Source organism: Diorhabda sublineata, chromosome 10 (assembly GCF_026230105.1).
Source record: "Diorhabda sublineata isolate icDioSubl1.1 chromosome 10, icDioSubl1.1, whole genome shotgun sequence".
NCBI lineage: Eukaryota > Metazoa > Arthropoda > Insecta > Coleoptera > Chrysomelidae > Diorhabda > Diorhabda sublineata.
The window spans coordinates 20557706-20575775 of NC_079483.1; the positions used below are offsets into that span (position 1 = coordinate 20557706).

At 29.9% G+C, this 18070-nt stretch overlaps 4 protein-coding genes across 16 annotated transcripts in view; 2 read left to right on the plus strand and 2 right to left on the minus strand.

Moving 5' to 3' along the window:
* The window catches only part of LOC130449878 (adenylate cyclase type 6), a 70971-nt gene extending 68791 nt beyond the window's left edge, over nt 1-2180 (plus strand). For all 3 annotated transcript variants that reach the window (XM_056787926.1, XM_056787925.1, XM_056787927.1), the window contains exon 25: nt 106-2180. In XM_056787926.1, the coding sequence (XP_056643904.1) occupies nt 106-336 (231 nt within the window). In that variant the 3' untranslated portion in view covers nt 337-2180. The remainder of the gene's footprint in view (nt 1-105) is intronic.
* Nucleotides 2041-6692, minus strand: LOC130449880 (vitamin K-dependent gamma-carboxylase). 3 transcript variants are annotated; one of them, XM_056787929.1, is made up of 10 exons: nt 6543-6692; nt 6034-6203; nt 5692-5847; nt 4391-4556; nt 4144-4329; nt 3891-4054; nt 3564-3802; nt 3270-3495; nt 2886-3158; nt 2046-2826 (listed from the first exon to the last, which is right to left on the minus strand). In XM_056787929.1, exons 2-10 carry the CDS (start codon nt 6164-6166, stop codon nt 2426-2428), a joined length of 1944 nt encoding a protein of 647 aa, XP_056643907.1. In that variant the 5' UTR covers nt 6167-6203; nt 6543-6692; the 3' UTR covers nt 2046-2425. The 3 variants fall into 3 exon arrangements, with proteins under 3 accessions (XP_056643909.1, XP_056643907.1, XP_056643908.1); XM_056787930.1 differs by lacking the exon at nt 6543-6692 and having other exon boundaries at nt 2188-2826; nt 5719-5847; nt 6034-6296; XM_056787931.1 differs by lacking the exons at nt 5692-5847; nt 6034-6203; nt 6543-6692 and adding an exon at nt 4903-5502 and having other exon boundaries at nt 2041-2826.
* A 791-nt stretch (nt 6693-7483) lies between these two features.
* LOC130449969 (eEF1A lysine and N-terminal methyltransferase homolog) lies at nt 7484-10727 on the plus strand. 3 transcript variants are annotated; one of them, XM_056788108.1, is made up of 10 exons: nt 7484-7837; nt 7894-8010; nt 8068-8190; nt 8262-8694; nt 8754-9016; nt 9261-9444; nt 9532-9844; nt 9906-10091; nt 10144-10272; nt 10358-10727. In XM_056788108.1, exons 2-10 carry the CDS (start codon nt 7919-7921, stop codon nt 10630-10632), a joined length of 1998 nt encoding a protein of 665 aa, XP_056644086.1. In that variant the 5' UTR covers nt 7484-7837; nt 7894-7918; the 3' UTR covers nt 10633-10727. The 3 variants fall into 3 exon arrangements, with proteins under 3 accessions (XP_056644086.1, XP_056644084.1, XP_056644087.1); XM_056788106.1 differs by having other exon boundaries at nt 7501-7813; XM_056788109.1 differs by lacking the exon at nt 7484-7837 and having other exon boundaries at nt 7901-7991.
* LOC130449967 (probable multidrug resistance-associated protein lethal(2)03659) lies at nt 10653-18014 on the minus strand. Of its 7 annotated transcripts, none has more exons than XM_056788096.1 (11): nt 17885-18014; nt 16286-16379; nt 16005-16232; nt 15452-15882; nt 15182-15338; nt 12936-14207; nt 12544-12880; nt 12266-12416; nt 11840-12070; nt 11225-11736; nt 10653-11153 (listed from the first exon to the last, which is right to left on the minus strand). In XM_056788096.1, the coding sequence occupies exons 2-11, from the start codon at nt 16366-16368 to the stop codon at nt 10653-10655; spliced, it is 3903 nt and encodes a 1300-aa protein (XP_056644074.1). In that variant the 5' UTR covers nt 16369-16379; nt 17885-18014. The 7 variants fall into 7 exon arrangements, with proteins under 7 accessions (XP_056644074.1, XP_056644072.1, XP_056644073.1 ...); XM_056788094.1 differs by lacking the exon at nt 17885-18014 and adding an exon at nt 17312-17406; XM_056788095.1 differs by lacking the exon at nt 17885-18014 and adding an exon at nt 16936-17130.
* Between the last annotated feature and the right edge of the window lie 56 nt (nt 18015-18070).

Sequence of the window (18070 nt, forward strand, 5' to 3'; positions counted from 1 at the left end):
ATGATTTTCCCTTATCCATTTGATATAATTTATACTATATATGGTGAATTTAAAGACTACTAGAAGGTATTAAAACCCCAGAGTGTCAATATATTTTTTTTTCAGATTACAAAAGAAGTGAATCAAATTCTTCAAGCGAAAGGTTATCCAACGAAATGTCGGGGTACAATTAACGTGAAAGGAAAAGGTTCCATGGAGACGTTCTTTCTCGAAGGTCCGGCTCGAACACGACCTAATATCACTTTGAATCCGTTGGCGACGAGTTTTGGTTCCGACGATGAAAAGTTCGATGAAATAAGAAGTACTCAATTGGGTACGATTTCCGAAAGAAATTAAAAACTCGCTTTTATTGAAAGTGAGATTCATAATGAACATTTTATATAATGCAAAGTGTACATCGCCGCTTAAGAAAAAAAAAATTGAAAAGCGGCTATATTGGAGATGCACAAAGAAAGTGGATAATTTTTTTATCGACGAAATATACAGGGAATATAAATGTAATTGTCCCAAATAATTTAGGACATTACAGTTCACTTATATTTAGACTAAGTATATGTATTTAGTGCTAACTGTTTTGTAAAAGAAAGAATTTGAAAAATAGTTATCGCTGGGAATAAACTCGAATTGATAGAATATATAACATAAAAATCTTCTGAACCGTAAAATTAAAATAAGAATAGCAAGAAAGAAAATGTACATTTATTCGGTATAGGGTCCAATATAAAAAAAATAATTAAACCGATACAATGGTCATTATAGGTCGCAGATTGACCGTATTTGCATGGTGTTATCTGTTCTACGAAATTGAAGTAATCTAGAGGTGTAAACCCTAATTATTGATTCGAAATGTGTCACGAAATACTTTATGTGGGGTTTGTTATCGTTCAAAAACGCCGCTTTTAATTAATATCAGACCGTGAATGAGTATTAGAGTAAATTATCCACTAGCTACTTCAACAACGGGTATATATTGTTAAACATATTTCTACGACCAGTCAAATTACTTCTAAATGTTATAAAGTAAGAATTTGTTCATTCAAAAATCTATTTTTAACTTGATTTTAATATAAATTAATAATGCGAGAATGTTTTAGACTCTATTTATATTGTAGTTGAATAATCTGTGATTTATTGTTGAATTACTGTTCTATCCATCGGTTTTGTTTTTTTTTTTATTAGTTATTTAATCTAATTGTTGATTGTTTCGAACTGGTATTTGAAATCTTATATATTTTTGGAATAATTAGTAATTAGTATTTAACGTAATAATTTTTATTTCGAATATATTGCCAGTTAGTAAGTTTCTTCTTATCGTTGAGTACATTGTTGTGGAATAAAATTTAAAACAAAAACGTAGAGAATAACTTATATTCGAAAAATTGATGTATTATGAACTTTTTATACTTTCCCATGAATCTCTTTTTTCCCAATCCTACAATTGTAATTTACATAATTCTTTTCGAGTTATTCATCTATGTTTTGAATACCAGATGGCCAATTACATTTTCAGGTGTTTTAATAGTACGAAGGTTGCTACTCAACTTTTAATTTAGTTAAATAAAAACAACATATGGCTCTAAAGTATTCTCCATTTAGATCAATACACCTTTGCATCCGAAATATGTGATTTGAAAACGTTGACTTCGCAATTTATTTTCGATCTTCAGGAATAAGAAGAAATCGTTGGGTCTTAAACAAGGACTATACGGCGGTTCATATGCATAGATCCAATCGACACGAATTGTCAAATTATGCGGTATCAAATGCTAACAAATCATTTTGACAGTCAAATGTTCATGCAATATTAATCTGTAAACAACGTCAGATTTGACATAATCACATCAGTGCTGCCATATCCTAAAACTTAAATAGCAACCCTCATATAACTAACGAGAAAATCATATTATTTCTATTTTTTTGAATACACAAAAATATAATTGGACATTTCTACTTTTATATTTTGTAGACTACACATTTTTTTGTGTGTGTGTATATATATTTATAGTATGTATTTATTTAAGGTATAAATGAAACTGTAAATAGACTTGATTTTATTTTTTTAATAAATATTTTCCTACCAACCTAAATGTTACACTCTGAAATAGTATTGTATATAATGTTATCTTTTACTTAGTTTATTGTAAATACTATTTTCTAATAAAATATATTGTGATGATGAATGTTATTCGATATTTATTTAACCTTGTTAAACTGGAATTTTGATAATTATTTTTATATGATTACAATAATAATTCCAATAATGAATCGACTCTATTATAAGCAGACTTCATTTTTATTGACTTTCTTCAAGAAATTCACAATCAGATTGTAAGCAGTTCAAGAGCAGCAGATTGTTTTATTTGTTATACAAACAAAACGTTTACCTTCTGCAAAACACCTAGCATCTTGAAATCCCTTTGGATAATTATATTTCCGAAAAATTGAAATCGTTCGTTTTACCAATTAGAACATTCCGAAAAGAATATCCGATGAGTTTCCACATCCTCAAGAATGTGCTGATTCTTTCCGGTACATCTTCAATTAGAGGAAAAGGAGAATAAAAAAAACTTTGTTGCCGATTATCGTCGTATTCCAAACTATTTTCTTTTCTTTGAAAAGTGTACATGTAACAAGATGGCGTGTTACTAATTGTATGGACTCGGTGAAAAGATTCTACTTCGACAATTATACTTTCGTTCTTTTTTAGGGTCAATCCTAACGACTGTTCATTATTTTGATCTTCAATTTCGTAGGCTACTTCACCTTCGAGAACGGTTAAAGTAACGTTATCCAATTCGTCTCCTATGTAATTTTCCAGGTGGAAACCTTAAAGAATTAACAATATTCATAATTATGTGACGCGAATAAAAGTTGAATTAGCTCACCCGGAAAATCGGCTATAAACAAAAGATCACTATTATTAGACCAAGAAAACACTTGTTTGCTAATTTCGTTCATTTGTTTTCTAAAATTGTTGTATTCTGTCAATAGTGGAAGTAACCATTCTACAGGTTGAAATGGCGACCAATTTGATTTAAGTAAATCGTACGTTGGGTGGTACATCCTCTGTTTGAATCTATTATTTAAGGAACACCAAACGTCTATATAAATAGAAATGTTCGAAGATAATATTGGAGTTGATTTATTTGTTGGCATATCTACAAACAATGTGAGATATGAGATAAAGTTAATTCAATGTTGTCTATCAAATTTCAATAAAATAGTTATTCCAAATAGTTAAATAGTTATTTCAAGATTGTTTTACATACTGTTTTGTAGAGACAACAAATTGTTTTTGAGACAATGTGCATATTGCACACACATATCGGCGTGTTTGCTCCATCTATCGTTCTTAGTGAAAGCGTTAGGCTTTACAAATATCTCTTGGCCTCCTTCGTTATCTATTACTTTCACGACGACGAGAACCGTATTCCACGAATGGATCATCATATCCCACGAATAACCGTAAATGCCGTTAGTCCAGTTATTATATCCCTAAAATAGATTAATAAAATTTTCTTATTTCTACTTAAAAACATGAATTTTTTTTATAATATGCTCACTTTAGTAATGAAATGAGAGTATGGTAAAAAAACCTGCAGTGTACAATGGGTTAATAAGAGTCCTACTACTAGTTTATGTCGCCATTTGATATGTAACTCCGTTTTGATTTTATTTTCTTTAAAGTCGTTCGTATTTCGAGGTTTTTTATTTGTTTTTATTAACAATGACAAAATTTTCTTGGGCCAGTTTTCTTCACAAAATAGAGGCATAGTTGCTATACAAACGTACGGAAACATACCTGAAAATTGAAACTATAAGAATATAATGTTTCAATTATTTTGTTGTTTTCTTTTCAAAGAGGATTAATTTGTTTTATTGCTAGTAACCTATACTGAATAATCGGGAATTCATCAGGTGAAAAGTCGCACAAAATACCATCGCAATCGGTCGCGTCAAGTCGATTAGCAACCAAAATCCTATTGTAATATCCAATATAAATCCGCACCAATGAACAATAAAGTAATCGATTTTTTCTGTATCTATGAAATACCTAAAAAAAACATAAAACATGGAATCTTTTCATATATATATATATATATATATATATATATATATATATATATATATATATTAACTTACCTTAATGGTGAAAAAACCCAATGTTCTCCTATATGACCCATAGAATAACCTTCGAGCCATTCCATATCAGTTTTCTTCAAACCGGCCAAAAAATAAAGTAAAAAAAACTGAAATTTAAGTATGAAATAATTCCAGTATGGAACTTGTTTATTCTTAACCGACTTATTCAGGTAACTATCTAAAGAACTGAAATTGGGATAAAATTATTATCAAATAATAATTTTATACGTAAGAAGGTTAAACTTACAAAAATACATTAGCCGATGATCCCATCAATAATATAACGATAATTCCAAAAAGGTAACTGTGATTATTCCAATATGATTTATCCAAAAGAAAGATATACCAATAAGGAATACCATATAGGAAAGTACTCATTCTAAATTTGTATCCTATCATAATTCCAAAAGCACCTGTAATAATAATACATTTAGATTTTGTTAAAACTACTAGTCCGTTATACTGAATGGTTATCATATAAAGTGTTAATATTTTCGTAAACATTATTTTTACATCGTGTATATGTCACCGTATGATTGTGAACATCGTTAGTTTATAATAACTCTCGCGATATTATAAACTGACGAATAATTGTGAACTGCAATCAACCATTTACAATTTTACGTTTATTTCTCGAAAGTTTATAATCTATCAATGTCGAATCGTCAAATTGCGAAATAACATGCGGGGTTCATAATATGTCCGGTTTTATCATCCGTCAAATTATGATTTCTTTTAATACACATGCAGTAAACTCACGTCCATTATCACTTTGAAGAATATGTGGATAGCCAACTTCTAAAAATATCTCAAGAATCTTGACTGTCACAATGGTTGCAAAAAGCAAAATTTTGTCAAGTGATCCTGATACTGCAGTAACCATTTGTACTCTCCATCTGGAAATATTTAAAAGTCCACCAGATCTATATGACCTCTTAGATTAAAGTCGTCAGAAATCAACGGCTTTACGACAATCCCTGTTTTAGGAAAGCTTTTCTTTGAAAGACATGTCTTACACAGGTTAAAAAATATTGTTATCGCAAATATTGGTACCACATATTTATTTCTCAAGGCGTGAATAATTTTGTCTCGTCGTCCATGACCTGTAGCAATATGTGCGTCGAGTATTATTTGGTAATATGCTTCTATGGAATTATTTGTACTACTGGCTCTGAGATCTGTTTTCTTTTTATTATTAAAACCTTTTGGTTACCAACATTCATAATATCATATTTATTTGCGTGATTACTATTTAAAACATATATAAAACACTTATTGAAATTCACAAGAACATTTGTTTGTTTACATTCAGTGACTAGAAAATGACCGCCAAAGTTAGCGGCGCTTAATACTGCACGTTCAACCAATCAGCGAACAGTTCACAATTTGACGATCTGATGTTGATAAATTATAAACTATCGAGAAATAAACGTATAATTGTAAATTGTTGGTTGCAGTTCACAATTATTCGTCAGTTTATAATATCGCTAGAGTGATTATAAACTAACGATGTTCACAATCATACGGTGACATTATACATATTCTTACCTAACCACATAATAAAATATAGAATACCAATAAATTGAAAACCAGGATTTTTCAACATGGGAAAAAGCGGAAAGTGACAATCCATCGGATTTCCCCATCTTATATCGATATCAGATCCCCCTCTTTCTTCCGTTAAATCAAACAGCATTAACAAACCTAAAATATTTTTTACAGACAAAACATAAATATAAATTCGGTATTAATTAATAAAAGTACGTATTTTCTCAAGTTAATTTTTATTAGTCGTTGGAAACTTAGTTGAAATGCGAACTATTTAATATAATCCGTCAACTTTATGAAATAATTGTTCGATTGAAGCAAGAAAAATAACTTTTAACTTACCGAATAAAAATCTGATTACGCCTAGACTAGAGGGATCCCTAGGTTGGTACATATAATTAACCACGTCATTATAGCGTAATCCTTTTAAATGTTTCCAAAAATTTCCAATAAAAGTATCGATCAAATTGGACATCTTCCCGTTTTTCTTTTGTTGATTTATAACTATGTAACTAAATATATATCATTCAGAATTCTATCTGAATGTTTATTTGTGTTATTGTATTGAACTTTGACATCGTATTAATTCTTAAATTTATATTATATAGTGCGGTCAAAACTATCAGTTGGAATATAAATTTCAATTAATTAATAATATATTTTTACCACTTGCTAAATTGATTTAATTTTTAATTATGTGTTCTAATTCAAGGTTTGAATTCTCGATACAATATTGTTTAATTTAATTAACAAATCGGACACCGAATTATGATGACTTTTTTTCAATTTTCCTGGGCTCTAGAGAATATACGATTCAATTAGGAATTTAGTTAATTAATAATAAATCTTACCTTTTGTTGCGCGTTGTTTCCACAAGAGAAAAACCATTGTAATAGGAAGTTGAAGAAAGACGTTTCGCCTTTTATTAGTTTCAGTTCGAAAGGAAACAAACAAGAAAAATCAATGGCGCACATTAAACATTTTTGGAGGAATAACAACTTTCGCTTTTGATAAAATAAAATGAAAAACACATCCAATACGATAAATAACGAAAGCAATCTACATTATGCCAATCTATTCTTTCTTATTTTCTTCAGACAGACACTTTCCCAAACTTTGTAAAATTGAGATAACAATTTAGTGACGCGATTTCATAACTTAATTCGAATTGCAAAATGTCGAAGCCTTGCCTCTCCTATGCCTATTATGCAAGGTGTATTCTCGATATTCTTCATTAAAGTCACAAAGTTGAATTGAATTATACGTACAAAACTGATTAAATTTGGTTTGTAAGTTAAAATACAATTCCCTTTATTTTCCATCAAATATCCTTTCTTTGTCCTTCCCGCATCACCTTTGTATAGTTACCATAACAACCTTTAAACAAGTAATTTATCTTCAATCGATAGCCCTAATCTCTTTTAAATCAAAGAGAATGAAAATAGAAATCCAGAGAGGATATTTATGAGCCATTTTATTAGCGAATCCATATTGATGGTGTTTTTTAAGATTAAATTATTTTAGAACTACATGTGTAACGTTTTCATTGAATTTTATATGATAATTGAAAATTTGAATATAATCTAAGTGCACAAGTCGGTTGCTTTGAGTTTAGAATAGGATAGATTTATTTATATTATCGAGATAACATTTTAAATCACTTAATTGTTTCCTTTACCATAATCATATTTCGTACAATTGCAAATTGTTTAACAATACGTGGAATATGTTCCATAATTATTAGTGGACCGAAAAAGCGTCTAAATTCTTGATTTAATTATATAAAAATTATGGTAATTGTAAAACAAAAGCATTGCGATTGAAAGAATCTACAGAATAATGTTTAATGTAGTCTTGACCAGTAATTATTTATTGTTACATTATTTAATGTTTTGTAAATAAACATTTGTTTGATAATTTTTAAACACCTGCATTTATAATTACTGAAATTCATTATAAAATATTATGATGAAAATATAATGTCGTCATATTGTAATGTGTAAAATAAATTCACCAATGATCGATTATGATACGAAAATACAAGGGGGCGAGCATGTGCACAACGTTAATTCAATAAATATAACCTACAAATTTAAAATATTTGAAAAACAAATGTTTATAAGTAAGTTTTGATATTATTTGAAAGGTGAGAAAGAAAACTTTAATATATTCACATAAATAATGCAGTTTCTTGCTCTTTAGACATATTAATTAAAAGGCATTGGAAATGAACTTGTTGCCAAAATCTAAAGAGGAATTTAGCCAAAAGGATTATTGGAATGAATTTTTCAAGAAGAGAGGTAATGAAGCATTCGAATGGTAATATTTTAGAACTACATCTTCTTATTTATAGTTATCATATTATTCCTATTTCAGGTATGGAGAATACAATGAATTATCCTTGCATCTTCATAAATATATTAGAAAACCGGATAGTGTTCTTATTGTCGGATGTGGCAATTCTTCTTTAGGCAAGGATTTATTTGATTTGGGTTATAGGTAGGCTAACTATACCTACTTGAGTTTGTTCAAAAGTATTTAATAGAAAAAGCTATGTATATATTTTTTAGGAATATCACGAATATTGATATATCGGATGTAGTTATAAGACAGCTGCTTTCCCAAATAGGAAATAGAGAAAATTTAAAATATTTACAAATGGATGCCTTGAACATGACCTTTGATAATGAACAATTTAGTGTGATTCTTGACAAAGGTACTCTAGATGCTCTAATGCCTGACGATTCTGAAGAGACCATAGAAAAAATAAAGAAATATTTTGATGAAATAAGCAGAGTATTGAAAATCGGTGGAAGATATATCTGTATATCTTTGCTTCAAGAGCACATTTTGCAATTCTTATTAAAGTATTTTTCATTAAACAATTTTATGTTTAGAATAGTGAGATGTTTTGAGGCGGAAATTAAGGCAGCTGATAATGGACAAAATCCTATTCCTGTTTTTATTGTTGTTTGTACCAAATTCAAAACGTTGACACAGAAGGTACGTAGAAAAAAAATTGATATAATTAATCATTTTATATATTTAATATTATGTTTCAGGTGTTGGAAATAAATTTAGGTCCGATGGATAAAATGCAGAGATGTAACAGCGACAATGATGTTATATCACAAATTACGAATGCTCAGAATGCTGCTTTCATTTGCTCATCATTAAAGAGAACTTCAATTGCTGATAAAAATGAAGTAGTATTTGATCTGTTTGAACAAGGTTCAGTTAAACCTAGATTTACTGTTTATGTAGTAGACATTCCCCCTCAAAGAAATTTTTCGCAATATGCAGCATTTATTGTGCCAGAAGGAAGGTTGGAATGTTTCTCATATAAATATGTAATAAAATCATTGAATTCTCAAATATTTCATCTCGGATGATCTTATTCCTCATGGAATAGTGTTTTAAAACTAATGTATTCGAATAAATTTCGTTTAATTAATTTTCCTTTTCTAATTATGAACATGTTACTTAAACCATTAGATACAAGAACAAAATGAAATATTTGATAGTATTTTTCTTTTCCTAAATTATATTAAAAATGTTTGATCATGTAGGGAAGTCGAATGGTTGTTTTCCACACCGAATGGAAGGAAGAAATTAGTGGAAGTCACGAAACATAACAGATTGTCGATTATTACCCTTCATAGAGATCAAAAGTATGAATCGTTTGAAGCAATCCAAACAGAACTTACAGACGTAGTTTGCAATTTAGCGCCATCGAACTTGAGAAATAAAATGGTAGTGTATTTGTTCTAGAAAAAAGTTGAATTTCATCATAATTATTTCGAATTTTTCCAATTTTTTTCAAGTATAAGTACTTTGTAGGTAGCTTTTCTTTCATTGGGATCTGATGTAGGTCATCGAATAGTAAGATACAAGGGTCATTCTGATTTATCTGGAGATTTTGTGATAGAAGATGTCATAACAGAAAACAATGAAAAATATAGACGATTATTTTATATGAGTTCCCAATTAGTGATACAATCAGAAGCGAAATTGAGAATAATAAAATCTAGAAAGGGAATTATGAAAGAAACTGTAGATTTGGTACATTTGACATGTAGACATCACGTTTATATGTCGATAGCTACTTATTTAGCTTGTAATAATAAAACGAAAGCCAATGTTACTGTTATAGGTATATAATTTTTATTGTAAAGTTATAAAAATTTGATTAATTTAGTTTCTGTTGGTCTTAGGTTTGGGAGGCGGTGGTTTATGTTCCTTTCTGCATAAATTTTTACCTAAAATTAATATTTGTGGTGTTGATGTCGACAAAGATATGCTTAAAGTGGCTGTAGATTGGTTCAATTTTAAAGAGGATGATAAACTTAAAGCTGAAATACAAGATGGTTTAGTATATATTAGAGAAATGGCAAAAAATGGTAAATATTTGTTCATTTTTTTAATGTTTATTTATTATATTGTGTTTTTTAGGGAAAACATTAGATGCTCTTCTTTTTGATGTCGATAGTAAAAATCATGCGATTGGAATGAGTTGCCCTCCACAACAGTTTATGACTAAAGAAACTTTGAAAAATGTTGTGAAAATCGTTGATGATGAAGGTAAAAAATTATGTTTATAATTTTATTCTTGCATAACAATATTGTCAAATATAATTTAATCAGTAATTCGATACTATTTTTTTAGGTATTTTCGTTGTAAATGTGGTGTTGAGAGATAACCAGCTCCGACCAGGAGTATTGGTCAATTTGAAAAATCACTTTAAAAACGTTTTTAGCTACAAATTGCAGGAAGATCTGAACGAAATATTCATCTGTTCAAATGGCTCTATAGAAACGGATAAACTTAAAGATGCTTCCTATGAATTGAATTCTTTTTTCAAAAAACACGGTTTAATTGAAAATGGAGTTGATACGGATAAATTTTTACATTCGCTAGTCGCTCAATCGGTGGTTATTTAGAAAATAATTTTTACTTAATATCATTTATTTGATTCGTGTACAACTGTTTTAGAAGAAACGTTTTCTTCTTGTCTAGAATAAAAGTTTTCTTCGGCTATAGCTTGTAAATTATTCGCCATGGAACTTCCCGTCTGTTTAACCAACGTATAAAATACTCCTTTGTTTTTCAAGAGTTTGTGGGGATGATCAAATTCCGCCACTTCTCCAGCATCCATAACCAAAACTTTATCCGAATCCATAATAGTATGTAATCTATGGGCTATCGTTAATACTGTACAATTTGAAAACTTTTTTCTAATAGTAGTTTGAAGGATTGAATCAGTCAATGGATCTACGTTGGCAGTAGCTTCGTCTAATACTAGAATTTTATTATTTCTTAAAACTGCTCTAGCTAAACAAACTAATTGTCGTTGACCGACGCTGAAATTCGAACCTCCTTCGGCCATTTTACTATCCAAACCGGACGGCAATTCGTCCACCGCGTGTTTCAGTTCGACTTCTTCTAAAGATTTCCATAAAATCTAAAAAGAAGAAAAACATTATTATGTATAACTCGAAACGTTGGGGGTAATTGAATGAACAAACAACTTACGGCATCTTCGTATTCATCAAAAGGATCAAGATTTTTTCTAAGAGTTCCAGAAAATAATACGGGCTCTTGGGGGATAATAGATAATTTTGATCTGAGACATTTCAATTCGACGTTTTTTGTATTTACAGAATCTATAAAGATATTTCCTTCTATGTAAGCTAATCGGAAGAGCGCTTGTATTAACGACGATTTACCGGCTCCCGTTCGACCGACTATGCCGATTTTTTCTCCGGGTTGTATTTCAAAATTGAGATTTTTCAAAACGAAATCGCCGTCCGGCGAATATCGCAATGACGTTTTTTCGAATTTTATTTTTCCCGAATCCGGCCAATTCGTCGGCGTTTCTTTTTTATGATTATCTGTTTCGGTCGGTAAATCTCCGTATTCTTGAACCCTTTCTACTGATGTCATTTGATTTTCCAATTCACTCCATTGACGCATACCCCATTGGAACATACCGGATAGGGTAATCGCTTGAGTTAAGGATAAACCGACGTTTCCACCGAATGATTCTGAGAAAATTGGAAAACAAATTACAACTCTTAGCAAAGAAATTATTTATAAATTTTTTGTATTTCATATTTCATTTTCAAGTTGATATAATTTTCAACTTACCGTTTTGTATAAACAATATGCTGATAACAACGAGTGCTATAAACATCACACAATGAATGTCTAACCAAAATCCGAATCCTCTATTGGCTGTTAAAAACATGTAATAAGCGGACGTATACGCGTCCTGGAAATTATCGAATTCTTTGGTGAGCAATTTTTCCGCTTTGAAAGCTCGGATTGTTGTGAGTCCATTTAGAGAAGCGGACAAATGAGTGAAAACTGGACTTCGAGCTAAATGAATAATACTATTAATATAAAGACATTTCGATATTTATTTCAATATAAACTATATTATTATTTTTGTTAGGCTATTATTGAAGATTGATATTTAAACTCAAGCAAAATTGTCATTGTCGACAAATATAAACTGACGAATGGAATTATTTCAACCGCGTAGTTATGAATTATTTATTTGAAAATACTTACTAACAGCTTCTACACGTTTAATATCTCTACTGGATGCTAAAAACGCATATCTTATGAAATAGAAAATAATAACAACTACAATTGTCGGTATAAGAATCCACGGGTTGACAGAAGTTATTGTTAAAGTCGTCCCTGTTACAATCAAACCAATCTAAAAAACAAAAATTGAAGTAGAAATAAATAGAGTATTTTTATAACCTGAGCGGACTTATATTTACTTTATACTTTTGTTATCATACATATGAATAGTCATTATTTTCAAAAAAATTTTCGCTTACCCCCACTGTATCTACTAAACATATAGGTAGAGTTTCATCCAACGCACCGATATCTTTAGAAAACCGATTAAGAATTCTTCCAGAGGGATTGGTATTGAAAAATTGCATCGGGGAATTGACAATTTTAATAAACATCAAATTGTGAAATCCTGTAGAAGCTGCCAAGCAGAATCTGAAGAAACATATCGACCTAGTTACCGCTAATATTATGGTGAATATGATGAGACAACTATAAATTACGATTGTATTATGTTCGTTTAGTATTTTATCCCAGAACATTTTGTCTTCGTTTTCAATGGAATTGTTTTTCTCCACCCTCCATTGTTCTAAATTTACCCTAGAATTATGAATAGAAAAAAAATTAATAAATACAACAACATTATAAAACTTACCAAGTCGTAAGGAATATATCGGCGGAATTGCCGAGAGCTTGCGCGGCAACGAAAGCGGAAAATAGCGCTACGGTTTTTATCCAATGTCCACCAGCTTTGAAATAATTGAGATAAACTCGTTTTGATACCGTACCGGAAGCACGTTCTTCTCTTTTTTGTTCAATAATTTCTGATTCCGCGATTTCTCCTTCGGACTCTACTGAATCCGCTCTCGATAACCTACTAGGATTCTCCTTCTTTTCATCTTCTTTCGAAGATTCCAAGAGTTTCGTAAAAGCGCTATCGGAATTTTTTAAAGTGTTATAAGTACCGGAAGCTTTAACTTTACCGTCTTCCAATAAATATATACAATCCGCGTTACGTAAATATTGCAATTGATGAGTTATTAAAATGACGCATTTATTTTTCAAATGTTCTTTAAGACATTTATTGTATAATTCTTTACCGACTCGAGCGTCTACCGCCGACAGAGGATCGTCCAACAAATAAATATCCGCATCTCTATAAATGGCTCTAGCTAAATTAATTCTAGCTCTTTGTCCGCCACTCAACATCGCACCTCTTTCTCCAACCAACGTTCTATCGGCGTGAGGAAACAAAGATAGATCCCTTTCTAAGGAGCATACCCGCAAAACCTCCGCGTATCTTGATTCGTCGTATTTTTGACCGAATATTATATTTTGTCTGATACTACTGCCGAATATCCAAGGTTCTTGAGATGCGTACGAAATGGTACCTTCGATATCAATGCTACCCGAGGTAATCAACAATTCTTTTAAAATCACATGTAGAAGCGTTGATTTTCCTCCACCTACCGGACCCACGATCGCTATAAGTTGATTCGATTTAGCTTCGAACGTAACGCCTTCTAATATATTATCCGGCATGGATTTCACCCATTTGGCGCAAACATTTTTCAATTTGATTCTCGTTTCCTTTTTCGATAATGGGTTAGTTGAAATTACGCCATTAAATTTTTTATTATCCTCCGCATTTTCTAATTGATCGTACAACAAAAACTTTTGAATTCTAGACATAGAAACCAATGTTTCGGCAAGTTGAGTAATTGCCTGTGGAAAATGCTGAGTTACGACAAGTCGTAAAAATGCGTAAAATGAAGTAACTGTAAATGCGTACGATGCATTTAACGAATTTCCTGTTAGAACGTAAGTTAAGATACATAAATATACTGCGGTTCTACTCATGGTCAAATTAAATGACATCAATATTCCTCTGATCATCGAAGTACGTTTGATTTCGGCAATTTCCTTCCTGGAACAAATAAAAAGAAAAAAAAAGGCTTTAAAAGCTATTTATAATCTCATCTTGGAATATAAATTTTTTTTTCAATTAGCTCTAGTGTTGAAAGTGATATTTCAAGTTTATCTTATTCAAACTTCATCTTCAATATTCAAATTTAATAAAAATCTGTTTATTATATAAAGTATACGCTGCATTCCACTCCTAGATTTTACAAAATTATCTTATAATTGCTAATAGTTTAACAAAGTGGATTATCATCAAAAAAAATAATGGTAAACTGATATATGATATAATGTTGATAAGTATAAAGGGAAGCAAGATTTCTAAATAATAATCACTTCACGAAGTTCTTTTTACCTGAATTGATATCAGGATATTATCAATATTAATGTCCCGAGTGCATGTCAAATTGTCGATAATTTAATTTTCTCGAGTGCGCGAATGCGCACGAGAGGAAATTATGAGACAATTTGACATGCACGAGAGGGCATTTTGGCAGACTATTTCCTGAGAAAAATTTAATTTAAAATAAACAATAATTGTTCCTTTTCTTAAAATATAAAATTAAAACCAAATGATGTTTATTAATCCTAGACGAAAATTTGGCACTAGTGCAAATTATCGATAATTTGCACTAGTGCAGTATTATCGCTGAAATTTGATCGTTGCTAGGTAAACATAAAATATTACAGCTTTTTGGTTGGCTTACATTTTTCGAAGGAAATAGTCCCCATAATAACAAATGTTCATAGCGTGGAATTTATATTCAGTATTGAAAAAATTTTAATATTTAAAACATCGAAATATTTCATTAATGATTACTGAAAAATTTATCGTTCGCGAATCCATTTGTTCTAAAATATTTCACGCCTTCAGTTTATTCTTCAATTATGTACTTGTCTACTATTTACTATATATAAGTATAGGTGAAAAATATAAAATCAATTCGAGAATATAATCCTTTTTATATATATTCAACTTACCTCCTCACAAATTCAACTAGTTTGGAGAAAGGTTTCTCCCAAGTATACATTTTTATCACTTGGATACCACTTATAATTTCATTCATCAATCTTACTCTTTCGTCTGTTCGTATCGCGGTTTTCAATCGGTATCTTGACGTTAATTTAGCCATGTACACTAAAAATTGAATTATGAAAATATCAGTTCTTTATTTTTGAGTAGTTCAAATGTACCGCAAGAGAAAATTGAATAAGTGACGAAATGAAGTGATGAATTTATAGATTACCTACTTTGGAATGGCAAAAAAGATAAAAGGAAAACACATCCAACTAAACCAGTAACCCCGACGTAAAAATATAATAGAATCATAACAATAATCGTTTCGCAGGGTGCCAACCACAGGTTGTGTATGTGTTGTACTGAAAAATCAAATCTTCCCACATCGTTCGATAACAAATTAACCATTTGTCCTATAGTAGTTTCCACCAATGCTGTTTTGCTTAATATCAATGCTTTTCTATATATCAACGCACAAGCTGCCACTCGAATTTTCATACCAAGTCGCATCACGCGCATTTGGTAATTGTGGACTGATGTTATTTGAGTCAGAGATGCCAAAATTATTAAAGACGCGTTGACGTATATCTCCCATGGATTATTTCGCTTCGATCCTGGTTGAAAGTAACTTATTAATCTTGAGATGAGCATTGGTTGACCTATTCTAAAAAAATTTAATAATTTTTTCAATTATCACTCTTTTAATTTTCGAGATATGTATAAACTGAAACAAAAATTTCGTATACTATAATAAATAACGTTACTCCATATTCACAAACTATTCACCTGATAAAATCCGTAAAAGCGTTGAGAAATCCAAAATATAATAGTTCTAGCTTAAAGACACTGAACATAGCCCATACTAAAGATGGTTTGTCTTTTAATAATTCCTTTTTCCACGCAGCGTTAAGACGTTCGCCCAAAAAATCGGATTTTTGGGAATTTCCAGTTAAATACATATCATTTTCGTCAAGATCTCTTCTAAATCCTTTCGATAGAAATCCAGGAAACCAACTAAAAAAAATATCGATGTTCACAAGAACAAATGAACATTATATAAAACTTACCAGAAAAACAACCTTGAAAACAAATTCACCCTTTTCAAAGGATGAGGTTTTTTCTGTTTTTGATTCAATTTAAGTTCTTCCATAATATTAAATTCTAAAATACAAAAAAAATCATAATAAAATAATACACATGTATTAAAATGTAGAGTATAGAATTTACTACGGTGATGGAAAAACCACTATTGCATTCTACAACCGAATGCACCAAATATTTCTCTTCTATCGAATACCAGAATGAGATATAAAAAAAAGAGACCTTACATCTTTATAACAAATGGTAAAAACTACTTAATGACTAAAACTTTTGAAAAAATTAATGGGATTTTTAAATTAAAAACCAAATCACAACCACTATTGAAATCAAACTTGCGACTAAAATTTCATCTCTTATTTTCTTTTATATGATTAATTTTTTTTAACAATGGTATTTGTGATTAGTAGATAGTAACTGACGTCATGATAAAACAATACGTGAGCTCTTGTCGAGATTATTGAGATATTATATAGCTGTTATTTAATATACAAATTTGTTTTAATACTTAATAACAAGGTTTGTTAATATTATGCAAATTATCTGATATTTATCCTAATTCGTGATACTCTAAAACTCAAGTCTTTTGAACAAAAAAATTAGTTAATAATTTGCTGACCTCTTTTTCTTCTTTGTTCCAGCAGAAAACTGAAACCACGTTAGATATAACGAAATATATTATGTCAACAAAATAGTCTGAATAATTAAGGAAATTGACGCATCTATCGCGACTCTTTATTAAAAGCACTAATTAAAATAAAACTCCAACAACCATACAAGTTACATGACATTATATTTAGTTGTTCACGAGCATTGTTTGCATTATAAAAGCAATTTTGTTAAATATTAAAATACTTTTGTGAAAACGTACGTACTTCCTGTTAACAATAGATAATATTATCTTGAAAGATCAACTTTCGATATTTATAAATGGAAAAATTTAGCAAAATTATATTTCATATGCAAATAAAAAACTATTATGCAATATATCTTACCTCAATTTTTTCCACGGCTATGTGTTTTCACCTCATACCTTTAATTAACTTATTCAAACTAAGTATGTACATTTAAAGAATAGACACTATTAATTGAATTGATAAATATTTTCAATTAGATTATGTTGATAGATTGGTTAATCAAATTGTAAGATATTTGAAATTATTTTAAAATCAAGGTTATCATTTTTAACAATTCATTTATTGAATCGAGTACTTATGAAATTTGAATATCAAATACGGTTACACATTGCAACGCATGTATAAACATCTTAAAGGTATCGAGGTTTTAGTTTTTGAAACATTATTACTTATACTATACATATGTAAAAAATATGTTAATAATTTGTCCAAATAAAGTCGGACTCCTATTAGTAGATACAAATTTGAATTCAATCATATGTATTCTTATGAACCTTTGGCATTGAGAATATATTTGTTCATTAGATTTGTACTAGTAGTAATATCGAAAGGTTTGGACGCTAGATTTGATACATAATTATTATTTTTATTCGTTTATATACCGGTCCTGTATAGCAATCTAATTTTCTGTATTGTTAATAAAATACTTACAAAATATCTTCATTATCTATATATCTAATCAGCAAATTCATTACGCAATATGATGTAAGTAAATATATCCATTTGAAAAATTCGTAGCATAAAACGACAATTCAAGATTACGTGTAAAAAAGTACCGACCTTACTTGCGGATTCAAGTTAACAATGAAATTATGATCGATTGATAATCACTGTATA

Excerpts from the sequence above, each read along its gene's own strand:
- LOC130449880 (XM_056787929.1), bottom strand. The coding sequence starts at position 6,166 with ATGTCCAATTTGATCGATACTTTTATTGGAAATTTTTGGAAACATTTA. Across the intron at positions 4,557-5,691 it reads ATATTTTATTATGTGGTTAG|GTGCTTTTGGAATTATGATA; the intron begins GTAAGAATATGT and ends TTATTATTACAG. Across the intron at positions 4,330-4,390 it reads TCATCGGCTAATGTATTTTT|TTCTTTAGATAGTTACCTGA; the intron begins GTAAGTTTAACC and ends TCCCAATTTCAG.
- LOC130449969 (XM_056788108.1), top strand. The coding sequence starts at position 7,919 with ATGAACTTGTTGCCAAAATCTAAAGAGGAATTTAGCCAAAAGGATTAT. Across the intron at positions 8,011-8,067 it reads GGTAATGAAGCATTCGAATG|GTATGGAGAATACAATGAAT; the intron begins GTAATATTTTAG and ends TTCCTATTTCAG. Across the intron at positions 10,092-10,143 it reads TAGAGAAATGGCAAAAAATG|GGAAAACATTAGATGCTCTT; the intron begins GTAAATATTTGT and ends TGTGTTTTTTAG.
- LOC130449967 (XM_056788096.1), bottom strand. The coding sequence starts at position 16,368 with ATGGAAGAACTTAAATTGAATCAAAAACAGAAAAAACCTCATCCTTTG. Across the intron at positions 15,339-15,451 it reads ATCTTTTTTGCCATTCCAAA|TGTACATGGCTAAATTAACG; the intron begins GTAGGTAATCTA and ends TTCAATTTTTAG. Across the intron at positions 12,071-12,265 it reads TAAACGTGTAGAAGCTGTTA|CTCGAAGTCCAGTTTTCACT; the intron begins GTAAGTATTTTC and ends TTATTCATTTAG.